General features: G+C 33.9%; 1 protein-coding gene and 1 long non-coding RNA gene across 9 annotated transcripts in view; both read left to right on the top strand.

Annotated features, from left to right (window-relative positions):
- The window catches only part of PPP1R12A (protein phosphatase 1 regulatory subunit 12A), a 142,951-nt gene that overhangs the window by 72,936 nt on the left and 46,638 nt on the right, over positions 1 to 23,377 (top strand). For all 8 annotated transcript variants that reach the window (XM_081822124.1, XM_081822119.1, XM_081822118.1 and 5 more), the window contains exons 4-9: positions 2,006 to 2,165; positions 6,311 to 6,455; positions 13,121 to 13,195; positions 13,875 to 13,963; positions 14,115 to 14,272; positions 18,797 to 18,918. In XM_081822124.1, the coding sequence (XP_081678250.1) occupies positions 2,006 to 2,165; positions 6,311 to 6,455; positions 13,121 to 13,195; positions 13,875 to 13,963; positions 14,115 to 14,272; positions 18,797 to 18,918 (749 nt within the window). The remainder of the gene's footprint in view (positions 1 to 2,005; positions 2,166 to 6,310; positions 6,456 to 13,120; positions 13,196 to 13,874; positions 13,964 to 14,114; positions 14,273 to 18,796; positions 18,919 to 23,377) is intronic.
- On the top strand, positions 7,878 to 8,221 carry LOC145721854 (uncharacterized). The gene is made up of 2 exons (XR_014145816.1): positions 7,878 to 8,112; positions 8,177 to 8,221. It is a non-coding gene; the product is annotated as an uncharacterized LOC145721854 (long non-coding RNA).

Below are 23,377 nucleotides of genomic sequence, written 5' to 3'. Positions count from 1 at the left end.
ATTCAGAGTCTGTGAACTAATTGGATGAGGGCTGGGAATAAAGGTAAAGGGAAGGGTTAAGGATGTCTTCCAGGTTGCTGGGTAAGTAGTGGTACCTAGTACATTAAATACAAGACAGGCAGCAAGCTGACTGGCTAGGAAAATTGAATTAAGATTTTAGCGTTAAGTTTCAGATGCCTGTGGCATATAATTTTATTATATTATTTCCCTAGTCTTGACTCTTTTCCATTCTCCAAGCTCAGATATCCAACTGACTACTTGATATCCAGTTAATAGATAGTCAGGGCATCTCAAACTTCACATTTCTCATATTGAAAATTTAATTTTTCCAGTTGCTCAGGCTGAAAACCTTTGATTCATATGTGACTTCTCTTTTTCTCCTACATCCAAACTAACAACAAATTCTGTTGGTGTACCTTGAAGAATCCAGAATCTAATCTCTTTACTACCTTAACTACTACCCTAGTTTAAGCTACTATCATCTCTTGTCTGAATTATTGTAGTAGCCTCCAATTTGATACCTCAGTTTCTTTTCTTAACTTTTCAGCTTAAGTCAGATTGTGTCACTCTGCTCATTGTTCTCACTACTCTGTAGATACCCTGGCCTTCTAAACAGAACATTTCAAGCAGGCTTCTACCTCAGAGCCTACTACTAGGACTTCCCTATGCCTGAAATGCCTCCCAGATTAGAGTATGACTGTCACTCTATTTTTTGCTGTAATGTCACCTTATCAAAGAGACTTTTCTTTACCAAACCATATAAAACAAGTTTGTTTTTTTTTTATCATTACCCTCTGTCCCTTTACCTTGCTTTGTTTTTCTTCACATACAGATTATTTTCTGCCATCTAATAAGTTCACTTCTATACCCATTGCACCTTATAAGAAGTACCTGACATCTAGTAGGCACTCGGTACATATTGAATGGGTGGGTGAATGGATAAATGGATGAATGAAAGAAAAAAAAATCCTGACCAGTTGGGTAGATGGATATGAATTATAGGAGAGATCTTAGCTGAGAAGATGTGCGTGTGTGTGTGTGTGTGTGTGTGTGTAATTGTTTTTACCCATGTATTCATTCATCATGTAGTTAGTATACATTTACTGATCCCTTTTACCTCTGTATTAGGTACTCATCTAGACAGTGGGGATACAGGATAAAAAAGCAGTATCTTTACCTTTAATAAGTTCATAGGTTCCTGGAGTAAGACACACTATATAATTGCATTGTGGTGTATGCTGTTCATTAAATAGCCAGCAGTTGAAGCCCATGAGACCACATGAAATCATTTAGAAATTTCAGGATTATCTTTTCTACTTTAATTTTTTTCTCAAGATTTTGAGCTCTTTGAAGGTAAGAAAGAGGTAGAGTGTCCTGTTCCTTTTTTTTTTTTTAATTCTTCCCACTCTTACCATCTCAATCTAACTCAGTGCTTAATAAATGCTTTTAAGTGAATGAACATCTATATGACTTATTAAATTTATAATGCTGATACTAATAGTGAAGAATGTACTATGTTGGAAAAAGAAAGAGTTTGGTAGAGAATCTGTTTGAAAGTCTGGCAAATTTGAAAGTCATAAATTTTCTGAGTCAAAGTGTTCAATAAACATTTCTACCTAGTAGGCTAGAGTTCAGAGCAAAGCAGTTAGATAGAAATTTAAGACTTAATTACATTTTGTTTTGTCTTGTTTTTAAACTAAAGGATGATATACCTAAGGAAATAATCAAATTTTTAAAAACAAAAGGATTTATCAGAAAAGGTAAAAAAGAAAGCCAAAATAACATTGTGGGGCAAAAACTAAGTAATCAGTAGAGAAGGCTAATAAAATAGCTGCAGTATTACTACATTTCATTATTGAACCAGCTTGTTATTAGCAGCCCATTTTTTAAAAATAAAATTTCACTTTTAATTTTTATTTAAACTTGAAATGTTTTGAATAATTTTATTTCCCAACATAGAACATTTTCTATAAAGAAAAAATAAAAGCAATATTTATTTTATCAGGGGTTGATATAGAAGCAGCTCGAAAAGAAGAAGAACGGATAATGCTTAGAGATGCAAGACAGTGGCTAAATAGTGGTCACATAAATGATGTCCGGCATGCAAAATCTGGAGGGACAGCACTTCACGTTGCAGCTGCTAAAGGCTATACAGAAGTTTTAAAGTAAGTATTGTTTTTCACAGTCATTTTTCTAATTTGGTTTACTTTCTTTATTTCTTGTTCCTTTTCTTAAGATACCTGCAGACATTATTTTGAAACAGTTTATAAAAGTTATTTAATGTCTGTTTATAGGAGAAAGAGAAAACTACCTTGAATATTACTGCTTTATTTCTAAGGCTCTTTCTTTACTCTTGAATTTTGATTATTTTCTTTGGTTGCAATTTTCCACTACGTCAAAGTGTCAGACAACCATTATATGTTACCATCTGGGTTGGTAAATTACTACAAAGTCATTTTGAGCTTCCCAGATTGGCTAACTCTGGTTACTGAGACTAAGAACAGTATTCTATATAACATAATCATCAAATTCAGAGAGCTTGATTCCTAATGAATATTCATTTACATGTAATTTATCTAAAATGCAGTTTTCTTTTTACTACATAACGCTGGGACTCAGAGTGCTTTTAGCATAATAATAAATATCAAGCCATGAGCAACTGAGACTTTATAGGTCTATGTATTGATCCACAAATTTCCTTGAAACAAAGCTCTTTTACATCACAATAAATTTTTTTCTTTTACTTATGCAGTGCAAAGGTGTTGGCAGCCATATGAAAAACACAATTCAGTGGGTAACTTTTGTTATATGTATCTGAAAGGAATTAAGACTAGCCCTCAGCAAAATCTTCTGCACCCTTTATGTTGTTATGTTTCACTGGAGCTTCTAATATCAAACTATTCTCTTTATTTCACCTTCTCAGTAAAAACAGTTAAGTTTAACTGGGTCAGCTATTCCCAAGTTTTCTCCTTTTTTTCAGTCCCTACTCACTTCAATAACTGAAGCCTTCTAGAATAGTCCAGTTAACTTTTAATTACCTCTTCTTGTCCTCTGTGTTTCTCTCTTTAATCCAAAACTTAGCAAACTTTCAGACGCCATTAGGTCACAAATGAACTTAGTGACTTGACAACAGCATTTTTTTTAAAAAAAAAAAAATTGAAATATTAGAGAATTGCATATGGTAAAGGTAATATTTTTTGAGTACTAGTTGCACTGTAAAATAGTTTTCTAGACAGCTTCCGAGTGGTCTTTGTAATTAGGTTATCTAGGCTCTTAAAATTCTTTATTAAGATTCTCAGTGGGGATTGAGATATATTTTAAACTCCTCAAATTAGTACATAAGACCATAAGTCATCCTCTTTTAAGCTAAGCTGCTACCATTGCTCCTCAGGCATGCATTATTCCAACTATATATATATATATATCTACTTGAAGTTCTGTCATGATGTCTTAATGCCTGCTTTGTTTCTGTCTAGATACCTCATTCACCATCTCTTCAACTTGGAGGCAAATTCCTTTCGATCCTTTGACTCAGTTCAAGGTTCTTAAGCCTATGAAAAACACATGTTCAACCTTATTCATAATAAGTACAGATAAAGCTACAATGAATTACCATTTTTCATCTGTCATATTGGCAAAGATTGAAATGTTGGCACACTGTGTTGGCAAGGTTGGGGAAAAGGCACTCTTACATTACTGGTGAAAGTATGACAGTTGAACAGATTCTATAAAAGTAACAGTTATTCTTTGGCTTAGCAGTTAGTTCTACCTCTAGAAATTTTTTTTTACAGATATTCTCACAGGAAATAAGGTATGTGGTAACAGCGTTATTTATAATAGGAGTAGGAGAATGTTGAATAAATTTGATACCTCCTTTCAGTGAATACTCTTGTAGCAATTAAAACACTATATATAGATATAGAAGGAGCACTAGGATGTATTAACTTTAAAAAAAAAAACAAGGACAGAAGTATTCATCATTTGTGTTTATATTTTAAAATTTTAGGGGCATCTGGCTGGCTCAGTCGGTGGAACATACAACTCTTGGTCTCAGGGTTGTGGTTTTGAGCCCCATGTTGGGTGTATAGGTTACTTAAAGTTAAAATCTTTAAGAAAAAAAATTTTTTTAATTGTATATGCTGATATATACATAAAATCTCTCTAAGGATCCAATCAAATTTAGTAGTACAGTTATATAAGGGAGGGGAAACTGGTTGGCTAAAGGTCAGCAGTGGGAGTGTGACTTCCCTATATAGCCATTTATTCTTTTTTATTTTTGAACTTCGTAAATATATTACTTATGAAAATAAGTAAAAATATGTATGAAGTGAAAAATAAATAGAAGATATTGGTTTCAAATGTAACTTCTCCCCACTTGTTACCCCTATCACTTTCCCCACATACACAACCCCTTTCAATTGATCTTCATGCTTTTCAACTCTGTACTGCCTTTGCATCTCTATCACAGAAACTGTCTTTGAGGGTTGATTGTTTTCTTGACCTTTGTCCTCCATTTGAAGCTCCTTGAATATAATAAACACTGTCTTATTATTTTGAGTATTGTGTGGCCTGGCATATAGAGAGAGCCATATGTTTATTGGGGGAAAAAAAATTTTCTACCTTTCTGTCTTGCCTCTCCACATAGACTCCCAAGTACTTATAATTTTTGTCACTCAGAATATTTAACATTATATGGGGCGCCTGGGTGGCTCAGTTGGTTAAGCGACTGCCTTCGGCTCAGGTCATGATCCTGGAGTCCCTGGATCGAGTCCCACATCGGGCTCCTTGCTTAGCAGGGAGTCCGCTTCTCCCTCTGACCCTCCCCCTTCTTGTGCTCTCTCTCTCTCTCTCATTCTCTCTCTCAAATAAATAAATAAAATCTTTAAAAAAAATAAAGCTTTAAAAAAAAATATTTAACATTATAGTTCATATTTTCTAATGGGGGATATATTTTTTATCTTTTATATATTTTTATATCTTCTAGTATTCTGTCTCTTTATTAAACTCTTAATAAAGTTTCTGATAATATATGTTAATGGACTTTTTTTTTTTAACTTTCAGCTGTTAGCTTGTTCTTTAGATTGGAGGCTCTTAAATGTTGGTCTACAGGCAGGTAACGGGACTTACTAAAAATATAAATTGGCAGAGCCCATCTCCCAGTATGCTGCTTAATTCCATAGGACTGTGGTGGAGTTGGGGAATTTTCTTTTTTTTTTTTTTTTAAATAAGCTCTTAAGATGGTTTTTTTTGGATCCAGAATTGGAAATGGCTGCTTTAGATATTCTTAGGAAATAGGGGATCAGTTCGTGAAATATAAATAAATGAAGGGTTATGTATTAGCTATCACTACCACCTCCTGTAGGTAAAAAGAAGCCCTTCTCAAGCTCAACTTCTTGGAAAGTAAGGTAAAGGTCAACCAGATTTCATGAGTTATAAAGTATTTACTGTCTGCCTGTGTGTGTGAGGCTGTGTTATGTGCAATTTATAGACCTATATTCTTTGCTCTCTGAGCTTAATTTCTAAATAAAATAAAGGTTAATGTCAATATACAGTTAGGAGGGCATACTAACATAATTTATACAGTTCTTTGCATTGTATTAAAATGTATTCCTCTTTTCTAGCTTTGTTGATAATTAGAATATCTGCTTTCTACTGCTGCAGAAAAGTAGAATCGACCCCTCGAATATTTGTTTTGCTTTGTTTTGTTCCTAACAGATTGTCATTTTCCTATGAAAATTACCCATGGTAGATCATTAAGGTTTGTGAAAGTTTTCACAAACTAGTTCCTCAACTGCAAGGCAACAGAAAAACTATAAAATAAATTTGTTTGATCCCAGTATATTTTTAGAACATATTTAGCTTGCGATGATATGTTATATGGACACCTGAAGACATTCCCTCAATAAATCAGTTTAACATACAAATTGATCCAGGAGTTTTTGAGTTCACATTGAAAAATTATTGGCTTTCCTATGAAAATTTCAACTATAATTCATAATAACAAGAATTAATAAGTGTTTCACCAAACCATAAGACTTATTAGTCATTAGGAATTAATTAAAGTTGAATGCATTATTATGGCAGTAATTCAAGATCCTCATTGCCAGTGTTTTCTGAAAATTATTTTCTTTTGTCCTAGTTAATTCATTGAAGGGAAGGGAGAAGATGTGAACTGGGAAGGGGGAAGATGTGAACTAGGAAAAGAAATACATCACAAATTTCTGTTAACTTGCATGGTATAAAGCTAATGATTATGTTTGCTCATTTTTAGATTTATTAATGATTATCTAATTCACTGTAATTTCTTTAGACTTTTAATACAGGCAGGCTATGATGTTAATATTAAGGATTATGATGGCTGGACACCTCTTCATGCTGCTGCTCACTGGGGTAAAGAGGAAGCATGTCGAATTTTAGTGGACAATCTATGTGATATGGAGATGGTCAACAAAGTGGTAGGCCTTTTAAATGTATTTTAAATATTTAAATTCTTAGAAATATCCAGTATGTATTTTAAATATTTAAGTTTTAGAAATAAAGGTTTTAGAAGTCTCAAAAATGTTGGAATATAAATTCTATAATTGTATTAAGTTGTATGAACTGTATAAAACAACATTTTATCAACCATTTATTGATTTTTATTATTAATTGTTTAAGTCTTTCTCAAATACCTGTGAGGTGGTTTTGGCCTTGTTCCTCAAAGAAAGAAGTATTACTCTTTGAGTAATCATATTACCATACATGATAGATTTGAGTACTTGGGAACTCAAAAATTAAGAAAATTTTGCATTTCTCTGCGAATGTTTTCTCCCATCACTCTGAGTTAGAACACATACAGAAATATATTTCTATTTCTCTTTAGCTGATAGTCTTTTAACAGCTTGCTTATAGTAGCTTTTTAAATGACATGGATAGTGGGGTCTTACAGCATGTGAGACTAGTAAAAACCATAAAGTTTTATCCCAAATAAAATAATTGAGATGCAACATCTAGTCCTAGTTTTGTGATGAGAAAACCATTTATGAGGTAAAAGTTTTACTTAATGTCACCCAGTTTGACCAATTACAAGGATTGTATTAGTTTTGCATAAAAAAAAAATCATCCACTTTGGTAGAGGGAAAGAAGGCGTGAATGTCATCTAAGTGTTTTTTTATAAAATCATGAACAGACTCAGGTTATCAGATTCCTTATTAGATCAGATATTTTTTCCTTTACTCCCTTCTAAGCACCATCAGTCAGTTACCAGTGTCACCAGTATTCCTATTAGTTCCTCCTATTCTGTGTTCATGATTCTTATCATCTGCCAACAGCTGCAGAGCTTAAAATACATCTCCTCTAGTGAACTTGATTACCCTTAACTTCCCTAGAATATCCCTTATATATTGCATTTTATAAGATAACATAGTAGATTACTTAGCAGAGGTTCCTAAAATGATCTCATCTTTATTCAGATGGCACTGTCTGATTCTCCTGTGTCCATCAATATAAGTGCTGGTGCTGATTACACTCTGATTAACTGCAGTTTCTAATCGGGGATCTGCAAAGGGAAGAGAACAAATATGATATACCATATGCCCAGTATTTTCCTGTGGATGTTTGGGTTGAGGTAGTAGTGCAGATTCATGTCCTAGTTGCTGGCGTAAAGTGATAAAGAAGCCCTCTGAACTCCTTTGCTCTTTCTGGAGCATTTCATGTATGTATTTATAAATGTGTTTCAAGTAAGAAATATGCAGGCAAGTTAAAGTCCTAGAAGTGATTAAAATCTTCAGGAAAATCAAAATAAAAAATGTTTGAGAGTGATCCAGATGTTTGAGAATATAAGTTTGTTTTTATATAAGTATTTAATTTTGTAGTCAAAAATTTTGGTAATTTGATTTCTCTATTGTTTTTTATTATAATAGTTTTCTGTTTTGTAATCAGTATTAGAAGACAAATAAATGTTGATACTGTTAAATTTTAAGTTAAAAAGCCAGCTAATTTTAGCTTGGCAATTCATACTTCCTCTCCTTAGTGTAGAAATTCCCCCAGGAGTTGGAATTTTTCTGAAGAAATTAGTAAATACCTCTTATGTTCTAATGTCTGTTCTGCATTCCTGTCTCTCTCCCAAACAGTGTCCCTTAAAGGCCACTTGTTCATTGACATGGACAGTACTGATAATTGGTTCATTCATTGGTAGTGGCCTCCAGATAAGGACCAGGAGAGAGAAGCTTATTAATGGAAATGGTTTTCCAAAAATATTGTATCATTTTCCAGTTTAAACATGTTATGTTTTGGTAGTGATTCATAGACAATATATAGTATGTATGAAAAAAAAAATTTTTTTTTTTTTAAAGATTTTATTTATTTGAGAGAGAGAGAGAGAGCACATGAGAGGGGGGGAGGGTCAGAGGGAGAAGCAGACTTCCTGCTGAGCAGGGAGCCCGATGCGGGACTCGATCCCGGGACTCCAGGATCATGACCTGAGCCGAAGGCAGTCGCTTAACTAACTGAGCCACCCAGGCGCCCTGAAAAAAATTATTTTATCTTGTATCTGTTCTAAAATTAATTCCTATGCCATACAGTTCATCATAATTATGCTCTAGGAGAAGGACTGCGTATAAATAATTTTTCTTTATCTCCTTTTGTTTCTGTCTTACTATAGTAGCAGTTTTTTGTGTCATCCTAAATTTTTATATCTTATCCCCTCATTTCATCATTTCAGTATATCTTTATAGTATCTTAAAAGCATTATGCCTCATAGTTCCTTAGAATTTTATAGTTTTCAACCCTACAAAGTTGTTATCAGAGTTACGTGGATTTGAGAACATGATCAGAGAAGTCAAGTGATTTTCTTAAAACCCTAATAAATAAGTAAGAATAATTTATTCTGGGGGCGCCTGGGTGGTTCAGTCAGTTAAGCGTCCAACTCTTGGTCCTGGCTTAGGTCATGATCTCATGGGTCATGAGATCGAGCCCTGCACTGGGCTCTGCACTTAGCTGGAAATCTGCTTGAGATTCTCTCCCTCTGCCCCTCCCCCCACTCATGTGCATGGGCTCTCCCTTGCTCTCTCTTTCTGAAATAAATAAATCTCTTAATAAAAAAGACTAATTTTTCTGCTAAGTTCCTCTGCAGATTTTTCTTAGTTTTTGATTTCTCATGTTTTATTTTTCCAGATACTAACTCATAAGTTGTAAAAATATGACTTTAAAATTTTTATCAAAATTGGATTTTTCTTTTAAAATATCAGGATTTTAAAGACATCTTTTAATAGTGAGACGCAAATAATGTATATAGCATTCTAAAGGCCTTTATGCCATAAGGATATCAAAATGCAAGCATTTTTGTTGTTGGGAGGGAGACTGTATTCTATAGTAATGGAAGATATTTTTACAAGACTTTTAATTTTTAAAATTTTAATTTTATAATTTTGCCTGTGTGAGTTAGTCTTTCTGTTATCATTGGCTGCATTTTAAAAAAATATGTCATACTTCATATCAATCAAAATTAGTCTTTATTGTGTAAGCCTGCTTAAGTGAATTTATCTTGTCATTTGATACCGTCAGTACTTGTGGATTGAAGATTTTTAGTAAATTTCTTTTAAAAATGATATCAAAGAGTACTTATAGAACTTTAAGGATTTAGATGAATTCTTTACTATTAGAAAATATAATTTTGGTAAATGTATAATATAGAAAATGCAACAAATCATATAGAAAATTTGAAAGTCTTTCTACATAAAAATGGGAGAAGTGTTCTTAAAATAGAGATTTTGGTCTTGTTTCTTTAACTTGTTGTAAGACATTTGCTGTCATTTTAACTCATTATTATAAATTATGTGATACAGACTTTAAATATCAAGATTTTTAATTTTTTTCTTAATTAAAATAATTGTTTTACTAGAGTATACCCAAATATTGTCCCTTTTTAAATATTAACTAAGATGTTTTTCTAATTGGAATTTTCTTTTAATGCAATATGACAATGATTGGTAGACAGCTTTTTAGTTTGATAGCCGTTATTACAAAGATTTAAGTGAATAACAAAACTGCTTCTGCTTAATGGGCACACAGATTTTTTTTTCCCTGCTTTTATCTGAGCTTATTCTTATTTTCTGTCAAGACAGTGGAGCATTAGAGACTTAGATTCTATTCCCGCTTTCCCTTCATTGCCTGCATGACCTTGAGCAAATGCCATACACTCAGCCTAGGTTTCCTCGTCTGTACAATGGGAATCATAATGCTTGTCCTGACTACTTCACTGGTTGTTGTGAAAATGAAGAGAGATCACACCTCTAAAAGCAATTCAGTTAGAATAAGTGAGGAAGGAATGAAGAGTCTATGAGGTTAGACTTAAACAGTAGCTCTAGTGTGCTTCTGGTAATTTACAGATGTATTGAAAACTGATTTTTTTAAGCAGTAATTTTTTTTTAAGATTGTTTTCTTGATTGAAAAGAGTTCTTATTTTCTCATACCTCAGCATTGTACCCTCCTCCATTATTTCTTGGTTACGTTGCGTGATTCTGTTTATATGCCCTACTGTGTTAGCATTCCGTTAACAAAGCATAGTAGCCTTACAGTAATTAAGAACCAGGTCACGCTTATAACTTTACAATTGGCTACCTTCGTAACTGTCCTATTGTTTAATGAGCATGGTTAAATTGAGGGTCTGCTTTTCTGAAATGAGGAACTTTTCTCTGCTTATAGCCTGCATTTTACTCTAGTTTTTATTCTCTGTCAGCTGCTGTTTGCAGAGTAGACTCCTTTATCAAGGGAGAAAGTGAAAAAAAAGGTTAGTAAGGTGATCCAGTTTCTTATTCTTATAAAGGAAAATTCCTTGGTCACTAAAATAACCCCATTGCATTTAACCACTGCCAAAATTAAATTACAATTCAAAAAAATTTTTAAGGTGCAGTATTTCATTCATGAGAAGGGTTGATAAATGCTTAAAATAATACTTAAAAAGAAGCCAGTGAGTTATTTTCACTTAACCTGATCTTGAAAACAATTTGTATAACGTAGCATGTGTAACATTATAAAACTAATTATACAAAGAGACTATGATATAGCAAAATGGATTAACATGTGTTTCTAATCTAAAGGGCACCCTCAAAATTTGAGCCAATTATTTTGTTTCAGAGCCACTTATTCTTCAGGAATTTAATTCTTAGCATTTAATACTGAAGGTTGAAATAGGGGGAAAGGTTTATTAAAGCTAGAACATTTTCTCCTGGACTGAATGGGAAAGGATAGATTGGTTCTTAAATTCTTGCTGGGAAGCTTTTCTAACAAGAAAAGGCAGATATGTAAGTGTTTTTGAATCCTGTAAATTTTACATGCATACATTCCCCTATCTTGATAAAGTAGCATTTCGTGTATTTTAGGATACATTTCATAGACCATATTTTTTATTTTATAAACAGACAATGGAAAAACCAGCTCAGATATTGGGTAGCTTATATTTCATTTTGTAGTGCTGGGAAATGTAACTCCTGTCCAAGTAGATGGCAACATCCTAATGTTGGTCTAGAATTGAGGGTTTTAGATTTGTTTGTTTGCTTGTTTGTTTTTTAATATTTTATTTATTTATTTGACAGAGAGATAGAGCACAAGTAGGCAGAGAGGCAGGCAGAGGGAGAAGGAGAAGCAGGCTCCCCGCTGAGCAGGGAGCCCGACGCGGGGCTCGATCCCAGGACCCTGGGATCATGACCTGAGCTGAAAGCAGCTGCTTAACCAACTGAGCCACCCAGGCGCCCCTAGATTTGTTTTTTAATGGAAGAGTTTTTGTGATTTTAGAAGTCGTTATTATCTACTCATCTGGCTTTTTTGTAGCTGTGAGACGCCTTTTATGAAAGAAATTTGAATTGCCTTTCAGAATGATATATTTTCTAGTTGAAAAAAAGTAGAATTTTTTTCTGAGAAAGGATCATATACCGGCCAACATATAAAGTAGAATGTATTCTAATAACGACCTTTTTTGACATTCTGGAAACCTGTACCAGTAGGGTTATTATAAGGACAAATGCAAGCAACAGGAGAAAACCTTAGTATGTTTGGTCAGCAACTCTTGGAATTTTCTTTTCCACAGTGAATAAAAATAGATTGACAGATGTTCATCTGAACTAATATTTGAAACTGAGGCATACCTGTGGCTGGCTGAACTTTAAGCAGTTTAGAAATATATATTTTTATTTTGTTACTCTGTTAAGACTTTAGTTAATTTTTATGGCTGTAATAAAAAGAAAAAAGGCCTCGAAAGGTTAAACATGGAGTTACCACATGATCTGGTAATTTTACCTAGAGCTGTATCCCCAAGAAAATGAAAACAAATGTTCACTCAAAAGCTTGTGTACAAATGTTCATAGCAGTATTATTTATTATATATAACCAAAAAGCAGAAAGCAAAAGCAAATATCCATCAACTGACAAATAGATTAGCACATGTGGTATGTCAAGCAATGGACTGTTACTCGACAATAAGAAGGATTGAAGTTAGTGCTATATGTGGCAACATGGATGAAACTTGAAGACATACAAAGTGAAAGAAGCCAGTCACAAAGGACCACATATTGTATGATTCCATTTATATGAAATGTTCAGAACAGGCAAATTTGTAGTAACAGTACATAGGTTAGTTGTTGCCTTGGGCTGGAGGGTTGGGAAGGGAGATGAGAAAAGTGGGGAGATCATTTCTTTTTGGGGTGATGAAAATGTCCTATGTTGTTAATGGTGAAGGTTGTAATACTCTATGAATATACAGTTGTACACTTTATTTTTTTTTTAATTTTATTATGTTATGTTAGTCACCATACTCCACCATATCATTAGTTTTTGATGCGGTGATGCACGATTTAATGTTTTCATGTAACACCCAGTGCTTAAATGGCTTTTTGTATGGTGAGTTTTATGTCAATAAAGCTGTTACCAAAGAAAGTAAGGGGAGGTGTATCAGCTGCATCTCTCACATGGATTTCTTATATACCTCCTTTAAGTCATATACTGTTGTATTACTACATACATAACAAATTACGTACATAACAAAATGTTATCTAACTTCTTTTTGTATAATTATACAGAATCACCAAAGGTGTCTTATAGTTTATTGACTTTTTACCGTCACCAACCCCCTTTGTTTCCTACCCAGGGCCAGACAGCGTTTGATGTAGCAGATGAGGATATTTTAGGATATTTAGAAGAATTGCAAAAGAAACAAAATCTGGTATGTTTGATGACTGTCTAAAAATTGTCTGTATTAGTGAATTTTCCTAATAGCTTTAACTTTCAGACAGCTAAAAAAGTATTTTTGTGATATTTTATACTTTTTGGTTTTAAGTTATTCCTGACAGTCAAACCAAATGACGGTGAAAGAGAATAAAGGAATCGTGGTAGTGTTCAGCCTTTTGTATTGCTTGTCCCCATTTCTCTTACCTCCTCTTCACAAAATGAATACTTCTATAATGTACCTACTCAAAAATAACATATTTTTGTAATTTCATAATAAAGTTTGCTTAGAAGGTGGAGGCTATAAAATCTCAGGTTTCTAAAATAGCAGGCCCTGGATGAAGAAGAAGTTATGTAGGTAGGAAAGAGATTTTTAAGTAAAAAATATCATCAGACATCCTAAGTGGCTAATGGATCCTGACTTTGTCAGTGATTTATGGTTGGAGGGATGTAAAAAATCCAACTTTGTCCTTCACCTAGCTTTTTAACTATTTAGTCCTCTTTATTCTTTATCCAAGCCAGCCCCCCCTTTTTTTTTCAGGAAAAACTTAAATCTTTGTTTTGTTTTGGTTTTGTTTCATGTTTTGAAAACTACTTTGTTGTTATTTCAAATTCTGTATTTTACTCATTAATACTATTTTAATAATATTATTTTCCTTTCCATAACTTTTATAAAGCTGCATAGTGAAAAACGGGAGAAGAAATCTCCACTAATTGAATCAACAGCCAATATGGATAATAATCAGTCACAGAAGACCTTTAAAAAGTAAGTAAAATACTAAAATAGGTTTTGTTATTATGAATGAATTGGCATGATGGCCATAGACATGATTATTAGATTTTGTGGATCTGAGAAGAATTAGTGTTTTTTGGTCTTTTGTGTTTTTAATCTTTTGAAAACTATTTTCCTTTCACAGCAAAGAGACACTGATTATTGAGCCAGAGAAAAATGCATCCCGTATTGAATCTCTGGAACAAGAAAAAGTTGATGATGAAGAAGAAGGAAAGAAAGATGAATCTAGCTGCTCTAGTGAAGAAGATGAAGAAGATGACTCAGAATCAGAAGCTGAAACAGGTAAACTTTGAAGCATAATGGGATTTTCAGTGAATTTTGATGCATTGTAAAATAAGATAAGATCAGGCTTTAATCAGGCTTTTGAAACTTTACTGACTGATTTGCTACTTGTTCAGATACCTGCCAAGCCAGTAAATTATCTTCCGGGGAGTATTAGAAACTTGAGTATAGTTGTGAATTTATTGTTCTCTAATGACCTGGAGGTTCTTACTTACCTCTGCGTTTTGCTGAACTGTATTTTTAGGTTTGAAGAAGGTGAAGATTCCCTTAGGATGGTACAGATAGGGTATGAATGGGCTCCCAGCAATTCAGGAATGCTTCTGATACTTTCTGAGGCTCAACAATCCAGGAAGTTGGTTCCAGTATCATCCCAAATATTCCCTAAGCAATAGTAAAATTTTAGAAAGTTGAGGCTGAATCAAGATACTTTCCTGTGGGGTGTGGAGAAATTTGCTTTGTTTCAAGAAATTTTGAAGATACAGGAAAGTATAATACACCTTCAGGGGCGCCTGGGTGGCTCGGTCGTTAAGCGTCTGCTTTCGGCTCAGGTCATGATCCCAGGGTCCTGGGATCGAGCCCCGCATTGGGCTCCCTGCTTGGCGGGGAGCCTGCTTCTCCCTCTCCCACTCCCTCTGCTTGTGTTCCCTCTCTCGCTGTGTCTCTCTCTGTCAAATAAATAAATAAATAATCTTAAAAAAAAAAAAAATACACCTTCATATTCCAACTACCAAGAATGAACAGCTGCTGACATTTAGCTATGTTTTCTTCAAATTTTTCTTATAATAAAATTTTAAAAATTACAGTTGTCTCCTTTAACCATTAACCCTAGTCTGCTTCCCTTTCCTTTCTTCCCAAAGTCAATCACTGTCTTGAGTTTTTTCTTTTATCTTCCAGTCCATTTTATACTCATATCTTATACATTCAGAAGTAATATATAGTAATTATAGGACAGTTTTGTGTTTTCATTTTTATACCTAGAAGTTGTTAGGCAACTTGCTTTTTTTTTTCACTCAAAAGTTGTAACTTTTAGATTTGTTTACATCTATCTGTATCTTTTCTTTTTTTTTTAAAGATTTTATTTATTTATTTGACAGAGAGAGACATAGCGAGAGAGGAAACACAAGCAGGGGGAGGGGGGGGAGAGGGAGAAGCAGGCCTCCCTGTGGTGCAGGGAGCCCGATGCGGGGCTCGATCCCAGGACCCTGGGATCACGACCCGAGCCAAAGGCAGACGCCCAACGACTGAGCCACCCAGGCGCCCCTACATCTATCTGTATCTTTACCTACATAACTTACCCCTCTAGTTGTTGTATAGTATTCATTAAATACATCTGTTTCCCTTCTGATAAAAATTTATCTTATTCCCATTTTTCCATTGTTGACAAATAATGCCATGGTGATCATTTGTGCAATTGTCTCCTTATGTACATAGGTAAGAGATATTCTACTAGGTATATACTTAAAAATGGAGTTATTGTGTCACATTTTCAGTTTTCATGGATGTTGCCAAATTTCTTTACAAAGTCACTATCACAATTTACATTCTTTTCTTTTTTATTATCGGGGTATGGTTTCTGCATTGCATTGCTTCATCTGGCCCACATGGTTTTATACATTTTATTTGCCAGAGTGCTTTTATTAAATAACATTTATTTTCTTACTCTGCATCGGTTAATCATTCACATCTTCAGACCAGTGTGAAATTCCAGTATTGCCATCTTTGAGTTGTATAACCTGATATTTTAACATGTAAATTTATCAGAAAAAATAGTCCATTTCCGTTAAGATTTTTGATCAAAAAAAAAAAAAAAAGAAAAAATTATCAGGACCAGTATGGTGGTCATCAGTAAATAGAAATGAAGCCCTAGAATTTCTTGGGCTCCCTGTATTTCCTCTAGACACAGCAACAGTTCTGGATCATTTTATTTTTACTCACTCAGCAAAATATTTCACCTAAGAAAATACGGGAAACTAAAGTTTACTAAGTAAACGCACATCAAAAAAGATAGTGATTATCTTTTCCCATTAAAAACAAAATGTTATTAAACAGATAAAGGCTAGCTTTGTTGCCAGGTACTGTGTCTTAAATTCCTTTGTTTTTTTAAAGTTTACTAATCCTACAAGTAAATTATTTTTTGGTAAAACACAAAGTGTTTTTGAGATATGTGAATGTCTAGATTCTAGTCACCAGGGATATAATTTTTAATTTATTACTGTCATATTGCTGGTCAGGTGAGTCAGCATATCTTTTGTCTTGGTGAGAGTATAGGTAAAATTGGAAACTAAAGCAACCAGGTAGTCATTGAATATTATAACTCTTTTTTATGACATGCTAATTAAAGTATTTCTAATTATAAAAATAAATTATATGAGAATGAGCATGCACAGTGTTTAAGAACACGGACTGATTCATGAGTGTAATTGTATTTGTGGTTAATTTATTTAATCTCAGATTTCTCTAATCTCAGATTTCTCCGATTTTTCCTGCTTTAAATGGATACTATATATAGCAAATATTTAAACCAAAAGGAAAAAAGAGAAAATAAAAGGAAAAAAAATCTTGAATTTTATCTTGTTTGTTGTTTATTTTTCCTACTAGACTGTAAGCTGTATGCGGTTAAGATATTTTGGTTTTTCATCAACTGGTATATCCCCAGTACCTACCTAGGACAGTAGGACGCAGTACCTAGTACTTGAAATATGGAGACATTTAAAAATATTTGTTGAATTACTCTCTCCAGTTAGGTAGACTGTTTTCCAGGATGATGGTCTAATAGATTGTGCATGATTTGTACTTAAATTGTACTGAATAGGCTTAGCTTCTATTGAATGAAAAGAGGTATTGTTTAACACTGAGAATAAAGTTTATTAGACTGTGGTTAGCTCATTCAATTTATTCAAAAAGCTAAGATCATAGTGGTTTTTAAATGAGCCACTTTCGCCTTGTTCTTTGGTATGGTTTGAGATATTATGCTTTTCACCCTATTAACATCTTGTGGGTATTTTCTTAGTCACAAATAGAATTGAATGAATCAATTCAGAACTATTTGGTGTTTATACATGTGTATATATAGCCCTAAAGATAATTATATTTTAATATTGTCTACTTATAAAGTATAATGGCATACAATAATGATAAGGTGGAAAATTATTTTAGGAAACTGACCTAAGGGAGAGAGAGGTTTAATGAATATGAATATAATGAAAATGAGTATCTCATAGAGTTTTAAAGTACTATACTTCTTCTCAAAAGTATAGAAGAATACCTGTCCTTCCTCATTTTGAAACCAAAGGACTATTTTAAAACTAGATAAATGATCTTTGACCATTTGAAAAGTAAGCCTTTCTGGCCCATTTATAAATTACAGTTAATTTATAGATTTAAATTTATAGGTAACTGTTTTTGCTAAAAGTCAGTCTGATTTCTGTGTTCAAATATAGGGGCACCTGGGTCATGCAGTCGGTTAAGCATCTGACTCAGGTGGTGGTATCAGGGTTGTGAGATCAAGCCCTGTGTCAGGCTTTGTGCTCAGCGTGGAGTCTGCTTGAGATTCTCTCTCCCTCTCACACTCGTGTGCGTGTGCTCTCTCTCTCAAATAAGTAAATCTTTAAAAATATGTGTTCAAATACAGTCTGAATCTTTTCTGGCATCGATGTTTTCAAAAACGTTTTTCCAAGTGCTTCATTGTTAGTTGGAAATTGTCTCAATACATTGTGAAAAGAGATTTAATCTTAAATCAACTAATATTCTGGTTTAAGATTGGACTTTTTAGGGGTGAGCAAATATGCTCTTTGTGACATTTAACATGCTATTTGACAGGAATATAAGCTGATTATTGCCAAAAAGCACTTTTTAGATTTCCTGGAATAAAGAAGAACTATGAGTTTTAAATAAACAATGTAAATTGTAGATCTATTAGAAAAATTGTATAGCTCTTGTAATCTTTTTAGTTGCACTGTATTCATGCATTCAGCTTTTTTTTTTTTTTTTTAAGATTTTATTTATTTGTCAGAGAGAAAGAGAGAGCACAAGCAGCGGGGGAGTGGCAGGGAGAGGGAGAAGCAGGCTCTCCGCTGAGCAGGGAGCCCGATGGGGGTTAAATAAATTAACCACAAATACAATTAGACTCATGAATCAGTCCGTGTTCATGAACCCTGGGATCATGACCTGAGCTGAAGGCAGACACTTAACCGGCTGAGCCACCCAGGCATCCTGCATTCAGCTTTTAAATATTAATTTTTTTGTATTTCTATAGTGTTAAAAGTATGAAAATCAGATTCTGGATTTGCTTTTTATTCTTAGAAGCTTTGTTGTGTCCTCATGTTCTGTTATTTGTTTCTGCATGCATATTGAGACATTTCTAGAAACTCCTTGAAAAATTCACTTGTTAAAAGGGGGAAAAAAATGGAAAAGACTTGAATTAACAAAACCTTAAACAAAAATGAATATAAAATACTATTTTTCTAGACATTGAAACAATCCATACTGAATCTTGACTCCATGTTTTTCATGTTTTGGTAATAGATAAGACAAAGCCCATGGCTTCTGTAACTAATGCCAATACTTCTAGTACACAAGCAGCTCCTGTAGCTGTTACAACACCTGTGTCATCTGGTCAGGCAACACCTACATCACCTATGAAAAAGGTAAGCCAAAACTGTGTTTGCTAAAAATACATATATTCTGTTTAAGTACTAAAGCATTAAGACAGTTCTTAAATTTTTATGGTTTATTCCAAAAATATTTAAGGTTTAGAATAAGAATATATTTTATAATTTGAGATTTCCTTTGAACCGTATTCTTTTTAAAAAATACTTTTTAAAGTATTAGTTTGCATATGAAAACTAATGATAATGGTCATGGTAGTTTTTATTTCTGTTGAACTTTTGAGAAACATGGGTTTTATATCCTTTATCCCTGGTAAGTAAAGGCGCATTTTGATAATTTCACAGTTAAGCACAAAAAGTACTATCATAAGTCAATGAGAGAGCTAGCATCTAGATTTTCTAACTCTGTACAAAGCACCAGGCATGCAAGTATGGTATGCCAGTAAGAGCATGATCTCCGATGTCAGACAAACCAGAGATCCGCTCCTGACCCCACCTCTTATTAATTGTGAGGACATTGAGCAAGTTACTGTCTTCCTTATCTGTCAGGGAAAAGACAAAACAAAAATAATAAACAAAAAGAGAAAGTAAATTAGCATTATATAAGCCTTGATTGAGAGAGAGAGCCTGGCTAGTGACTAAGTGCTCTCAAAATGTTAGTTTTATTTCTTCCTCTTCTCCCTTACTCTGTTCCCCATTTGTTCTCTGTCCTTTTGCTTCCTTTTCTCCACCAAACAGTGCTTCCCAAGAAGTGTGTGTTGATCCAGAACCTGTACTTCTTTTAACTCAAAGATTATAGGTTTTGTTTTGTTTACCACTGGTCTCTTTTTAAAGGCTTCTCCCAACCACCCTTACTTATCTTTAATGAGCATACTCATGTCCCTCTGTGTACACACACACACTTTTTTGTGGAAACATTTAAGAATTGAGTGCAATCAACATAACACTTTACCCCTAAATACTTGAGTATGTATCTCCTAAATACGAAAGCGTTATCCTTCATTCCCATACTAAAATGATCCTATTTAGGATATTTAACTTTGGTATAATACTGTTATCTATGTTCATTATATATAAACCGTAGTCAAGATTTTTTCAGTTGTCCTACTAATGTTTTTCTGTTTGTTTTTTCAAATCAAGGGTCCACTGAGGGATTGCACATTGTGTTTAACTGTCGTGTCTCTGCCTTTGGACTTCTTATTTTGTTGCTTATCTGACGTTATTTGGTTTGCATGGATTTGAGGACTGATTTTAAATCCCCATAGTGTTTCTATTACGTTGTCAGTTTTGTTAATCTTTGGATTTGGCTCCAAGTGGTCAAAATGTTTAGAATAATAAACTAGAGAAGTTTTTGAAACTCCATACTGCTAGTAATAATCTTCCTCTAAAACTCTTGCTAAGGAAAGTGATAATGTGGGTTCTTAGTGGTAGAAATGCATGGATTTCAGTGGTACATTTTGAATATCAGGGAAATATATGAATGATTTATCTTACCTTCTGTATTCCATAATTGAGGGCTTCCTGAATTCAGCTAGAACCTGCATTCATATGATAATAATTATATTATATATGCTTAAAAATGCAGTTCTCTGGGGGTAATCTGCAGAATTTTAAAGATGATTATCATGCTATAACTGGAGTCACCATAGGCTGTTTTAAACTTTATTTAATTCTAGAGCCCTTGTATATGTCTTCAATGAGTACCAAACTTTAGCTCTTTTGATTTACTGTTAAAATTATAGGATTATCAAAAGTTCCCAAAAGCTCCATCCCCTGAAATATCTGGCCACAAATAACTGGCTCTCATTCTTTTGAGTATTTAGCTAAGCGATCTCTTTACTACTATAGTCAAATAATTGCAGTAGACTCCTTTTGATCAATTATATTTTTCTTAAGCATAGCCCCGATTTAATAACTTAATTGCTCTTAATAACTTTTAATAATTGTTAAAGTAATAATAACTGTTAGAGTTAGGCCTGTAACCTCTTGGCTATAAAAATCCTTATTCAGAACTACTTCTGATTCTGTAATTAAATTGATGTAATAACAACTATCTGCTTTCTGTGATTTGCATATGTAGAAACTCCATTTCATTCTCAGTTTCAGGTATCATAACTTACTTTGAAGATTACATTTATTTAGTCTTTGTTCTTAAGGTTTTGTAGCCAAATTTTATTTTAATCAATAAAGTTGTGGCGTACAAATAATTTGAAGTATTATTTTAATAGCTAGAGCAATCTTATTTTGTATGACTTTTAAAGCCCATTATTATGTTAAGTGATACTTTTTATGTTAATTTAGCATTTTAATGTTTTCTAAGTTAGTTTCAAGAATTTCCCTTTAACTTAGAGTCCTAACAGATGAATTTCCTTAGATGAATTGTTAATCTGTAAAATGCATATTAAAAGATTTTGTAGTTCAGAGTTCTGTTTTTAGGTTCCCACTCACTACTCTGGTTTTGATATATAGACAAAGGTATCTTAAGTTTTCTTGCTTCCTCCACCAGTGCATAAACTGTATAGAAATGCACACACAGGGGCGCCTGGATGGCTCAGTTAGTTAAACGTCTGCCTTCAGCTCAGGTCATGATCTCGGGGTCCTGGGATCGAGTCCCACATTGGGCTCCCTGCTCAGTGGGGAGTCTGCTTCTCCCTCTCCCTCTGCCTGCCACTCCCCGCTTGTGCTCTCTGTCAAATAAATAAATAAAATCTTTTAAAAAATTTAAAAAAAAATCACGCACGCGCATACACACACACAGCAAGAAATAGATCACAAAACAGGAAGCTCTAAAACAGTATTAAATATCACTTATTATTATCTCTAATAATTCAGGGTAGCTACAGAGAAATGTAGATATAGTCTCTTTAAATGATCTTCCCTTAAGTTCTTAACTCTTCAGCTAAGATTAAAGAGCGACCAGGCCTGTGATTTGTGGAGATGTTTCCTATAAAACCATCAGTTTGGTTTTATGATTTAAAATTTTAACAGTAGGGGCACCTGGCTGGCTCCGTCAGGAGAGCATGCAACTCTTGATCTCGGGGTCATGAGTTTAAAGACTGCAATGGGTGTAGAGATTATTAAAAAAAAATAATAAGTAAACTTTAAAATATTAACAGTAAGTTTATATACTGTTATAAAGAGTTATAAACTGTTATAAACAGTAAGTTTATATACTCTCTTTAATCAAAATAAATATTGCTGCGATCTCTGAAAAAGATTACCTACTTTTCTGTATGCACATAAATTCTGGTAAGTGTAAGCTGTATTTACTAGATGGTAAAAATTCATAATTTTTTTAGAATTAAGTGTTTTGGTTAGTTGAATCCAATTATAAGTGTAATAGTAATTTAATAAAAAACTATGTACTGTGGCCATATGTATGCCAATAAAAGTGTACAAATATAGAATGACGGTTTATCTTGGGGAAAAAATGGAAGAGATCGTATTTATTTGAGGAAATAAAATTAGAACATTTGAGATCTTGAATGAGTAGGTAGTATTTCAACTAACAGGAGAGTTTGTACAGTTTACTGAAAGGAAGAGATGAGAAACAATGTGAGCAAAGTAGGGATAATGTGAAATATTTTGCAGGAAAAATAAGTTGTGTAGTTTGGTTGATTTATAGGGTACATATACAAAGTAAAGCCAAATTATGGAATGTCTTCATTTCTTTTTTTTTTTTTTTTTAAAGATTTTATTTATTTATTTGAGAGAGAGAATGAGAGACAGAGAGCATGAGAGGGAGGAGGGTCAGAGGGAGAAGCAGACTCCCTGCCGAGCAGGGAGCCCGATGCGGGACTCAATCCCGGGACTCCAGGATCATGACCTGAGCCGAAGGCAGTCGCTTAACCAACTGAGCCACCCAGGCGCCCCGGAATGTCTTCATTTCTATGGTAACATTTTTATAGTTTGATAGATAGTAGAGAACCATTGAAAATGTTTGAACGGGGCCATGAGAATATTAATTGGGCAGCAACATACAGGTGTATTTGAAGGGAGGCTAATTGAGAGAAGATTGAATAGAAAGTTGTTTTTTTTTTTTAATTTATTTGAGAGAGAGAATGAGATAGAGAGAGAGCATGAGACGGGGGAGGGTCAGAGGGAGAAGCAGACTCCCTGCTGAGCAGGGAGCCCGATGTGGGACTCGATCCTGGGACTCCAGGATCATGACCTGAGCCGAAGGCAGCCGCTTAACCAACTGAGCCACCCAGGCACCCCGAATAGAAAGTTTTTTTAGTGATTTCATTTCATATTTTTTTTGATGTAGTGTTCCATGATTCATTGTTTGCGTATAACACCCAGTGCTCCATTCAATACGTGCCCTCTTTAATACCCATCACCAGGCTAACCCATCCCCCCACCCCCCTCCCCTCTAGAACCCTCAGTTTGTTTCTCAAGAGTCCATAGTCTCTCATGGCTTGTCTCCCCCTCCGATTTCCCCCCTTCATTTTTTCCTTCCTTCTATCTTCTTATTCTTTTTTTTAAAAAAACATATAAT

Source organism: Leptonychotes weddellii, chromosome 5 (genome assembly GCF_054177405.1).
Source record: "Leptonychotes weddellii isolate Sample4059 chromosome 5, ASM5417740v2, whole genome shotgun sequence".
NCBI classification, from domain to species: Eukaryota; Metazoa; Chordata; class Mammalia; order Carnivora; family Phocidae; genus Leptonychotes; species Leptonychotes weddellii.
The sequence above is the reverse complement of the archived record's forward strand: the minus strand, read 5'-3'. Positions and strand labels throughout refer to the sequence as shown.